Source organism: Pongo abelii, chromosome 18 (assembly GCF_028885655.2).
Source record: "Pongo abelii isolate AG06213 chromosome 18, NHGRI_mPonAbe1-v2.0_pri, whole genome shotgun sequence".
Classification (NCBI taxonomy): Eukaryota; Metazoa; Chordata; class Mammalia; order Primates; family Hominidae; genus Pongo; species Pongo abelii.
The window spans coordinates 17,426,889-17,438,956 of NC_072003.2; the positions used below are offsets into that span (position 1 = coordinate 17,426,889).

The 12,068-nt window shown below is 47.4% G+C and overlaps 1 protein-coding gene across 12 annotated transcripts in view; it reads right to left on the reverse strand.

Annotated features, from left to right (window-relative positions):
- ABCC1 (ATP binding cassette subfamily C member 1 (ABCC1 blood group)) overlaps positions 1-12,068 on the reverse strand; it is a 192,968-nt gene that overhangs the window by 102,903 nt on the left and 77,997 nt on the right. For all 12 annotated transcript variants that reach the window (XM_054533507.2, XM_054533513.2, XM_054533512.2 and 9 more), the window contains exons 6-7: positions 6,750-6,811; positions 3,309-3,440 (exon numbers count right to left, since the gene is read on the reverse strand). In XM_054533507.2, coding sequence (XP_054389482.1) covers positions 3,309-3,440; positions 6,750-6,811 — 194 coding nt within the window. The remainder of the gene's footprint in view (positions 1-3,308; positions 3,441-6,749; positions 6,812-12,068) is intronic.

Sequence of the window (12,068 nt, forward strand, 5' to 3'; positions counted from 1 at the left end):
CCCTGATGCACCACGAGCTTCCTCAGAGACTTTGCACTGGCTGCTCCCTCTACCTGGAAAGCCCTTCCTTCCCCAGATACACACAAGGCTCACTCCCTCCAATGCAAGTCACTGCTCAAATGTGACCTTCTCAAAACAGACATACATGGTCAGCTGGGCATGTTGAACAAAAACACTTCAAAAAGCAGTAACGCTCAGGATGCCAGAGGCTCGGAAAGAGCCAGAGATAGACTTAGGGAGGGACAGGCACACACTCACCACGGGTCATGGCCGCACTGGGTAGAACTTTCCCCACTGTATCTAAAACAGCTCCCTCAGCTGGGCACAGTAACTCATGCCTGTAATCCCAGCACTTTGGGAGGCCGAGGCAGGAGGATCACTTGAGGTCAGAAGTTGGAGACCAGCCTGGCCAACATGGTGAAACCCCGTCTCTACTAAAAATACAAAAAATTAGTCAGGCGTGGTGGCATGCACCTGTAATCCCAGCACTTTGAGAGGCCAGGGCAGAAGAATTGCTTGAACCCGAGAGGCAGAGGTTGCAGTGAGCCGAGATCACACTACTGTATTCCAGCCTGGGTAACAGAGTGAGACTCCATCTCAAAAAAAAAAAAAAAAGCACACACACACACACACAAAAGCTTCCTCGGTTACTCTCACCCTCATTTCCTCATTTTTATCTCACCCCAACACTATCATTCTCCAAAGCTTCTTGTCAATGCATGTTTCACAACCAACGTCCTGTCTCCCATATAGAATGTCGATGGCCACGCAACTAGAGCGTGTCTCTTTTGTTCCACTCTCTGAACCCTCAGGGACTAAACATCGCTAAGCACAAAAAGCAGCAGTCAGTTTCATCTGCTCAATGAATTAAGGGCCAGGCCAGTGAAGGAGCTTCTTGATTCAAACTCCGTCCTCCTCCCAAGGCTGTGATATTGGCCTCTCCCATGGTGTCTCCAGCGACCTGCTCTCCTGACAAGCTCCAGGGGACACAAAGGTGGACATCCTTCTTCCATGAGAGGAAGCCAAGCCAGGTGATCAGCAGAGGCGTGGATGATGAGGAATGCTGAAGCCCACGCTACAAATGTGGCCTGCTTAGTCGGGGGGATGCTGCAGGTGAGGCTGAAGGAATCCAGATGAGATGGGTGACGTTAGGGGTCAAGTTGACTGGGTTAAGGGATACCCAGATGGCTGGTAAAGTGTTATTTCTGGGTGTGTCTGTGAGGGTGTTTCCAGACGAGACTGGCATTTGAATGAGTAGACTGACTAAGGAAGATCCATCCTCGCCCCATGTGGGTGGCACCGCCCAATCAGCAGAGGGTCCGGACACAACAAAAAGTCAGAGTAATGGCAAATGCAGGCGCTCTCTCTTCTGTAGCCGGGATGTCATCCTCTCCCACACTTGAACATCAGAACTCCAGGATGTCGGGCCTCTGGACTCTGGGACTTACCCAATGACTCCAGGTTCTCAGGCCTTTGACTGTGGACTGAGAATTCCACCATCAGCTTCCCTGGGTCTGAGACTTTTGGACTTGTCCTGAGCCATGCTACCAGCTTCCTGGGTTCTCCAGGTTGCAGATGACCTAGGGTGGGACTTCTCAGCCTCCATAATCACATGATCCAGTTTCCCTAGTAGATCCCCTCTCATCCTCCATCCATCCATCCATCATCTCTCAATCATCCATCTATCATCCATCTATCATCTATCCATCCACCTACCATGTATACATTCACCAACTATCTATCCATCTATCATCTACCTATCATCTATCATCTATCCATCTATCATCCATCTATCTATCTATCATCTATCCATCCATCCATCCATCCATCCATCCATCCATTCATCCATCCTACTAGTTCTGTCTCCATGAAGAACTGTAATAAACAGGGACCCCACCTTCGCCTGCCAAAAACCTTCAACTGGGTCATGGACATGGGCCATTTCCTTACAATGCTCAGTCACAGAGGCCCAAGCTCTATCTGCCTCCCACGAGACAATTTCTCCCATCACTTGGACCACCCAAACAGCCTCCGACCAGAGTCACGAGGTCCTCTGCTGATGTCCTAGTGGCTGGCACCATGGATGTCCAGATTCCCACCCACCATCTGGGTCTGACTGAAGGCCTGTATCCTGGGCATCCCCGGAACAGAATGAGGAACAGAACCCCCGTCTGGGGTTTTTCCCTGTAAGGTCAATGGGCCTGTGGGGAATCCAATGCACCACACTGGCCCCATCACAGCTTATCGTAGTAAACTTACCCCGGAACAGGCAACAGGAACAAAAACAGCCATTCTACTACCATCCATGGCTGCAATCCACTGCCCCCATGTCACCCGCAAGTTCATGTTCCAGCTCGTCCAGGCTCGAGACACGTCTTATGTCCTTGTTTAATTGGCAGCTGCTTTTCTTTCTTACTGTTACATAGAATAATAACGCATCGTGCAACTAATGGCGTCTCAGATTTGATGAGTTAAGGTATGTGCAGGGGAGGCCCTGGCCTGATTCCCGAAAGAATGACAGAGGTGGCGTAGTGGGGCACAGCTTACACAGGGGGTAGAGCCTAAAATCCAGTAGAGCCAAAATCACCCTCAAATGGGGCTTCTTTGGCTAAACAGACTTACATGGTCAGCTGGGCATGTTGGACAGAACATTCAAACAGCAAGAACATGCAAGATGCCAGATGCTCAGAAAGAGACAGAAAATGTGAGACTGACTCAAGGAGGGATAGTCACGCGCCGTGGCAAACAGCATCAACTGCCTGTTTGGACAATATTTTTCTTTCTTCTTCTTCTTTTTTTTTTTTTTTTGATACAGAGTCTCACTCCGTCTCCCAGGCTAGTATACAGTGGTGCAATCTCAGCTCACTGCAACCTCCGCTTCCTGGGTTCAAGTGATTCTCCTGCCTCAGCCTCCTGAGTAGCTGGGATTACAGGCACCTGCCACCACGCCTAGCTAATTTTTGTATTTTTAGTAGAGACGGGGTTTCACCATGTTGGCCAGGCTGGTCTCAAACTCCCGACCAAGGGATCCGCCTGCCTCAGCCTCCCAAAGTGCTGGGATTAGACATGAGAGCCACCGCGCCCAGCTTCTTTCTTCTTTTCTCTACCCAGTTGCTTTAATGACATGTGAGATTCTACCCCATTTGGCAGAAAAGCAAACTGAGGCCAGAAGGAGAAGTGAGGCATCTTGCTCAGAACCACAAAACTAGTAACAGGCAGCACTGCCAGGGCCCCATCCTGGATTCAGCCCACAGTAGTGGAAAGGAGGTGACCGGGGCATCCTGGAGGACAAGGAAACTCACACTTACTTCCTAGTCTTGGCGCATTCCTTCTTCCAGTTCTTTACCAAAACAGGCACGACTTGTTCCGACGTGTCCTCCTTGTTTAAGGACCAGAGGTCACTGCCCACCAGGGGCTGGCGGTAGCCCCGCACAATCAACCTGGGGGCAAGACACAAGGGGGTTAGGCAATGAGAGTCAATGAGAGGAGGAGGAGGACGGGGCTCACTCAATCCACACGCCTGCTGATGCTGCTCCCCTCTGCAGAACAGCTGCCCGCTGCAAATGAAGGCAGCCATGCAGCTGGGGAAGTCAGAATGTGGCTGGACATTTGCACATATTACAAGCTAATTACAGCACATTCTGTTGGGCCATGCAGGAAAAATGGCTTTTTTTTTTTTTTTTAGTGGTGCATACAAAAGACTTAGGGAAAAAAAAAAGATGATTTAGGGGTGAAATATCAGGATGGCTCTAATTTATTTTTTATTTTTTATTATTCATTCATTCATTTATTTATTTGGAGACAGGTTCTCACTGTGTCACCCAGGATGGAGTACGGTGGTGTGATCGCAGCTCCCTGCAGCTCCCTGCAGCCTTCAGCTCCCAGTCTAGAGCAATTCTCCCACCTCAGCCTTCCGAGTAGCTGGGACTTTGGGTGCAAGCCATTATGACTGGCTAATTTTTTTTATTTTTTATTTTTGTAGAGACAGAGTCTCCCTATGTTGCCCAAGCTGTTCTTGAACCCCAGGCTCAAGCAACCCTCCCACCTTGGCCTCCCGAAGTCTTGGAATTATAGGCATGAGCCACCGTGCCCCGCCAACTTTTTAAAATTTTAAATTAAAAAAGGCTGATATGGGCCAGGCACGGTAGCTCATGCCTATAATCCTAGCACTTTGGGAGGCCGAGGTGGGAGGACTTTGTGAGCCCTGGAGTTCAAGACCAGCCTGGGCAACATAGGGAGACTATCTCTACAAAAAGTAGAAATAAAAAAATTAGCCAGTCATGATGGCTCGCACCTGTAGCCCCAGCTACTCAGGAGGCTGAGGTGGGAGGACTGCTCAAGGCCAGGAGGTGGAGGCCGCGGAGAGCTGTGATTGTGTCTCTGCACTCCAGCCTGGGCAACGGAGTCGGACCCTATAAAAAGAAAAAAAAAAAAATAGGTTGAAGGAAAAAATTAAAAAATAAAAAGGCTGACATGACAAAGCATTAGTAAGCATGAAATCTGGGTGATGAGATTATTGAGTTTTATTATATTAATCTTTCTATGTGACTCCATCCAGGCTGGAGTGTAATGGAGCCATCTCGGCTCACTGTAACCTCTGCCTCCTGGATTCAAGCGATTCTCCTGCCTCACCCTCCCAAGTAGCTGGGATTACAGATGTGTGCTGCCCAGCTAATTTTTGTATTGTTAGTGGAGACAGGGTTTCACCATGTAGGCCAGGCTGGTCTTCAACTCCTGACCTCAGGTGATCCACCCACCTCGGCCTCTGAAAGTGCTAACATTACAGGCATGAGCCACCGCGCCCAGCAGACTAAACACTTTTATAATAAAAGGTAAAATACTTTCATCTTTTGTTCTAAAATAATTTCAAACTTACAGAAAAATTACTGAAATCATACTAAGAATTCACTCAACTCACCATTGTTAACACATTGCCACGTTTGCAGTATCATTCTCTGTCTGTATCCATGGACATGCACCCACAAACACACACACACATGCAAACACATCATCTTTTTCTGAACCATTTAAACAGTTAAAGGCCTGGCATGGTGGCTCACACCTGTAATCCCTGCACCTTGGGAGACTGAGGTGGGTGGATCACCTGAGGTCAGGAGTTTGAGACCAGCTTGGACAACACAGTGAAACCCCATCTCTACTAAAAATACAAAAATTAGCTGGACGTGGTGGCAGGTCCCTGTAATCCCAGCTACTCAGGAGGCTGAGACAGGACAATCTCTTGAACCCAGGAGGCGGAGGTTGCAGTGAGCTCAGATCCTGCCACTGCACTCCAGCCTGGACGAAAGAGCGAGACTCCATCTCAAAAAAAAAAGTTAACATATAGGCTCTACATGCCTTTACCCCAAAAAAACTGGAGGTATTCCCTTCCAATCTAGGACATGCTCTTATGTAACTACAGCACAATTTTCCAAAACAAGAATGAACGTGATCAGCATGCATCCGGTGTCCTGTAGTCATGTACAAATTACATCAACTGTCCCAGTGATGCTTTTTAATAGTAATTTGAAGAAATTATTCAAAACATCTAATTTTTTAAAACGATGTTTGTCATTAAGACAAGGATGAGACCAGGCATGGTGGCTCATGCCTGTAATCCCAGCACTCTGTGAGGCTGAGGCGGGACAATCACTTGAGCTCAGAAGTTGGAGACCAGCCCGGGCAACATGATGAAACCCCATCTCTACAGAAAGTACAAAAATCTGCTGGGCATGGGGGAGCGTGCCTGTAGTCCCAGCTACTCAGGAGGCTGAGGCAGGAGCATCACCTAAGCCCAGTAGATTGGGACTGCAGTAAGCTACAATTGTGCCACTGCACTCCAGCCTCAGCGACAGAGCGAAAGCCTGTCTCAAAAAAAAAAAAAAAAAAGATGATGCATATTAGGGGCGAAAAAAGATTCTTCAAACAATAAGATGTTAATAATGGGCAGAAAAAGAGGACCAGAAGGTAGCTGGGCATGGTGGCTCACACCTGTAATCCCAGCACTTTGGGAGGTCGATGGGGGTGGATCACCCGAGGTCAGGAGTTTCAAGGCAAGCCTGGCCAACATGAAAACTCTGTCTCCACTAAAAATACAAAAAGTAGCCAGGCATGGTGGCTCAAGGCTCTAATCCCAGCTACCTGGGAGGCTGAGGCAGGAGAATCACTTGAACCTGGGAGGCGGAGACTGTAGTGAGCTGAGATTGACAGAGGGAGACTCCATCTCAAAAAAAAGAAAGACGACCAGAAGGAGGCATACTAAAATGGTGACACTGGTTGCCTCTGGATGTCTACACTGCTGATCTGCACATGTGGTTTTTTAATCCATACTTCCTGTGGTGAGACAGCATTATTTTTCTAAGGAGTGGGGGAGAGGAGGGGGACAATGTCAATAATAACTATACCTAATATTTTAAAAACCCAAATCTGAAGCTAAAGCAAGAGCAGTCCAGCATATGGCTGTCCCAGGCAAAGCCTTCTGCAGAGGTGTAAGCTGCTCACGGCTCATGTGTTTATCACATTCAAGTTCATGGAACTGCCGGACAGAGTTGGTGTCTCTGAGACCACATGGCCAGCACAGGCAGATTCAAGACAACTCTGCAGAAGGGCAAAGGAGGGAGAAGTCGGGGGGGCGGGAGCTGAGCATGTTCGTTCCTTCGTTCGTTCGTTCATTCATTCATTCATTCATTCATTCATTCATTCATTCATTCATTCCCCACCACCTCCCTGAGATCTGGGGGGCCCGGCCTTACCCTGTGATCCACCAGAAGGTGATCCTGGACAGGAAGGAGGCGCTGGACTCCGGGCAAGGATTCTAGTGGAAAGAAAGCACAGGTTTGGGAGGAAGAGAGAAAGGAACAATTCGACTTTGCATCCAGGTCAGAGCTTAGCAAGTAGTCAGCTGCTCACTCTTCCTTCCAGAGGACTAGCGTCAGCTCCACACCATTCTACACCCCAAAAGGACCCTCTCCTAATCCCCAGGAGAAAGAAACTCATGGCAGCTCTTCCAGTTTCAATCAATGGAGTGTCTACCATGTACAACCACAATACAACATGCTATAGACCTGCCTTATCTTCTATCCCCGCAACAACCCTAGGAGCTGGTGTTAACGTCATCCCTACTTCATTCATTCATTCAACAAATATTTTCTGAGCACCTACTATGTGCTAGGCATTCTACAAGGTACTACAGGGTTGCCTTATATCCCCATGACAACCTCATGAGCAGGTATTACTATTGTCCCTACTTCACTCGTTCAGTCACTGAATATTTATTGACCACCTACTATGTGCTAGACACTCTACCAAGAGCTTATATACTTGCATTATTTTATATCCTCATGGAATTCTATAAACATGGTATTACTATTATCTCCACTTCATTCATTCATCTATCCAACAAGTATTTCCTGAGCAAAACCCTTGTACCAAGCACCCTGCATACAAATCTAAACAAATAGAAATGACCCCTGCCTGTATGGAGCCTGTGGTCTACTGCAGTAATCATCAGTAATACCTGCCAAGATACTCTACTATTAATAGCTAGCTCAGTTCTAAGTGCTTTACACAAACTACCTTACTTAATCTTCATCCTCGCCTCACAAGATAGATAAAAGTATCATGTCATCCCTGTTTTGCAGTTAAAAGAAACTGGGCCTGTAATCCCAGCACTTTGGGAGGCCGAGGCAGGCAGATCACAAGGTCAAGAGATCGAGACCATCCTAGCCAACATGGTGAAACCCTGTGTCTCCTAAAAATACAAAAATTAGCTGTATGTGGTGGCAGGCGCCTGTAGTCCCAGCTACTTGGGAGGCTGAGGCAAGAGAATCGCTTGAACCCGGGAGGCGGAGGTTGCAGTGAGCCATGATCGAACAACTGCACTATGGCCTGGCAACAGAGCAAGAGTGTCTCAAAATAAAAATTAAATTAAATTAAATTTAAAAACTGGGGCCCAGAGATGAAAAGATTTGTTCAAGGTCCCACAGCTAAAAGCGGTGGAGTCAGGATGTGAGCCCCAAAGAGTCAGGCTCCAGAGAGAGACATGCATCAAATGATCACATGAACAAATGCAAAACTACAACTTCTGGGCCTTGATGTGCGTCCTGAAGGGAGAGAAATATTACCAATGAGACAAAGTAAGTACATGGGGACTGATCTGGTGTACGAAGGTCAGAGAAGGATCTCCCGAGGAAGACAGTCAAGCTGGCACCTGAAGGGTGAGTAGAGGAGAACTAAGTAACGAGGAAAAACAATGCATTCCCAGCAGACAGCAGTGTGTGCAAAGGCCCGGTGGTAGAAGAAAGCATGGTAGACTCCAAGAACCAAGAAGGGGCCTGAGCAGTCTACACTGGAGGCTGTGCACAGTCTATACTGCAGGCCACATATTTTGGTCTTCATTCTAAGGGCAATGGGAAGTACTGAGAGATTCTAAGCAAGCTATCAAAGAACTTATTTCCCAGAGAAATGAAGATGAGCCCCAAGTCAACAACATGCAGGCAAGGAAAGGGACCGACACAGAGCTCCTGGGATGATGGACAAAGCCTGGCTTTCAACATGGATGCATCCGGGTCTAAATTCTGAAACACAAGATTTAGCAGCAGAGGGAAGAGAGGTCACCATGCAGTAATGACAGCTTTAGCCAAGGACTCCACTCAAAGTTCCAGCCTTGTGCAGATATAAGGCATTTACACAGCCGGATAAGGTGGCATACTCTCATCAAGTGGTTTTCCATTCAAGGCTGGGTGTGCTTTTTAAAAAAATACTGTATCCTGGCTGGGTGTGGTGGCTCACGCCTGTAATCCCAGTACTTTGGGAGGCCAAGGCAGGCAGATCACTTGAGGTCAGGAGTTCAAGGTTAGGAGTTTGAGACCAGCCTAGGCAACATGATGAAACCCCGTCTCTACCAAAAATACAAAAAATTAGCTGGATGTAGTGGTGGGTGCCTGCAAGCTCAGCTACTCAGGAGGCTGAGGCAGAATTGCTTGAATCCATGAGGCGGAGGTTGCAGTAAGCTGAGATCGTGCCACTGCACTCCAGGCTAGGGACCCTGTCTCGAAAAAAATAAAAATTAAAATAAAAAAAAATACTGTATCTGGGTCTTACCCACACCAGGGAATCTCATTAAGCTGGTTCTGGGTGCGACTGGGGCACTGAAGCTTTGTTTTTGTTTTAAACTTCCAGATTTTTCTTGGAAAAGTGGCTGGGCAAGAAATATGCAAGATAAGCCAAGAACATCTTGTCACACCGGACAACAAGGAAACTAAGCATGAATAGGATTGTTAAAAGGCTCAAGAGCCAAGCAGAAGTGGCTGCTGCAGGCTAAAAGAGGGACAATTTGAGCTTTGACAACAATAAGTACAACGGGCTAAAACATACCATGCAAGGTTTTTGTTTTGTTTTGTTTTGTTTTTTGAGATGGAGTCTCGCTCTGTCGCCCAGGCTGGAGTCCAGTGGCATGATCTTGGCTCACTGCAAACTCCGCCTCCCGGGTTCAAGTGATCCTCCCGCCTCGGCCTCCCAAGTAGCTGGGATTATAAGCGTCAGCCACCACACTGGGCTAATGTTTGTATCTTTAGTAGAGATGGGGTTTCACCATGTTGGTGAACAGGCTGGTCTCGAACTCCTGACTCAAGTGATCTACCCACCTTGGCTTCCCAAAGTGGTGGGATTACAGGCTTGAGCCACTGCGCCCGACCTTACATGTTTATATACACAAGTTTCATATTGATGCTGGAAATAAAGAGAAACATCTGATGTTGTCAGTGAACCAGGTCATTGTTTGAAAACAGAAAAAGCGGAAAGAAACAAGTATTTTCTCCACCTTTCCCAAATGTACTCATTTGGTTCACCAGGGTCGGAGAAGTCTTCCCTGAGGGAAACAGTCATTTATTCGATCACTACAGAGTGATCAGTGATCAAAGAAATGAAGGGGAAACTCTTTTCCATAAAAAAATCCCAGCTAAAACATAAAGAATGATATCATAGAAGAATGAGCCATTGTGCAACCACAATGGATTACTGGAATATTTGATATTAATGAATTATTATTAAAGTTAGTATTACAGTCACATATACATGTTTTTTGTCAAGACAAGGTCTAGCTATATTGATCAGGCTGGTCTCAAACTCCTGGGCTGAAGTGATCCTCCTGCCTCAGCTTCCCAAAGTGCTGGAATTACAGGCATGAGCCGTCACATGCAGCCCAACAGTTACAGTTTTTAAAATTCTTATCTTTTAGATGTTATCATTAAAGAAAGTTGAGCAATGAACATCAGGAACTCTGTTATTTTTGCAACTTTTTGTGAGCCAAACTATTGCAAAATAAAAAGTCATTAAAAATAAACAAATCCATGTCCTTCGGAGATACATATTAAAACGTTCACCTATGCAATGCATGGTAAAGAGCTCATGGTAGCTGGGTGCAGTGGCTCACACTTGTAACCCCAACACTTTGGGAGGCTGAGGCGGGAGAATTGCTTTGAGTTCAGGAGTTCGAGACCAGTCTGGGCAACATGGCAAGACCCTGTCTCTACAAAAAATATAAAAATTGGCTGGACATGGTGGCACGTGCCTGTAGTCCCAGCTACTCAAGAGGCTGAGGCATGAGAATGGCTTGAACCCGGGAGGCAAAGGTTGCAGCAAGCTGAGATTGTGCCATCGCACTCCAGCCTGGGTAATAGTGAGACCCTGTCTCAAAAATAAAGAAAAAGAGCTCATGATAGTTCATTATCCTATGCTGTCTACTTTATGTTTCCATCATAAAAGGCTAAATAAAAAGCTCCTCCAGTGATTCAAATACACAGCCAGGGCTAAGGATCAGGCTCCACTCTGGGACTCGGAGGGGTGATGAAGTTCCCAGCCCTGCCTGTCCATTGGAATCACCTAAGGAGTTTGTTAAGTGCCAAGTGCCTAGGGCCCCACCCCAGACCAACTAAATCAGCACCTCTAGGGGGAGGACCCTGACAGCCATAGATCTTTAATAAGATCATCAGATGCAGCCGGTGCATTCCAGACCAACTGAAGCAGAGTTCAGATCAGAGCGTGGACCCGGACAGACCTGGGTTCTAATCCCAGCCCTGCTATATTCTAGCTGATGACCTTGGGCAAGTCCCTTCACCTCCAAGCCTCAGTTTTTACACGTGGAAAATGGGAGTCGTTTGTCCTACCGCTTGCTCGACCTACCCCCCGGGACTGCCAGGAGGGACAAATGACACGAGGCCCATGGGACTGTGTCGTAAAGCGGAATTTCTCCAACCTAAGGCGTGGAGGTAGTGGTGTTTGCTTTGTAGGCTGGGTAGAAACGCTGCATTGCAGGCTGGTTTTTCATCCGAAAGAGCTGACGCCTTCCTGCCCGCCCCCACAGTCGGTGGGTGGGTTATCAGGGAATTGCAAATCCATTTCACCTGTAGCCCAAGCCCTACCCACTGTGAAAGATGGAGGTGCTGGCTGGCAGAGAGAGGAGGAAAGGGTGGGGCATGGCTGTCAATGATTCATTTATTTCTTGGTCAAATATACGGGCAGGACTCGCTTATAGGCCAGGATGTGGGTGAAGTGCTGCGGATGGAGCTGCGAACGAGACAGCGAGACCCCTGCCCCATTCAGCCTCCTGCCCTGGGGGAGATGGACAGTAAGTAAACCGCGGTGCAAATAAATATATAATTACAATCAGAATTACAATCAGTGAGAGCTGCAACAAAGGAAAAAGGTCAGTCATTTGAGGCCTGATATCACCCCTTAATCACTGAGGGTTGAGGTAGGCAGGTTAACCAACCTTTTCTGGAAAGGGCCAGCTGATAACAAAGGAACAAAGGAAAAAGAAGGCGGCGGGGGTGGAGGGGCAGCTTCTGTGTGAAGCAGTGCATAGCACGGGGCTAGCTAGCGTGGCTCAATCCCAGCTTGCCATTTCCTAGCTGTGGGACCTTGGGTCAGTTCCTTGGTGGTGAAGATTAAATGAGATCAAACATGTTAAGTACTTAGAATAGTACCTGGCACAGAGTAACAGCTAGAGAAAGGGTAATATGAGTAGTAGTGGTAGCAGTAATAATAATAGAAGCAGTGACAGTAGCCTCTGG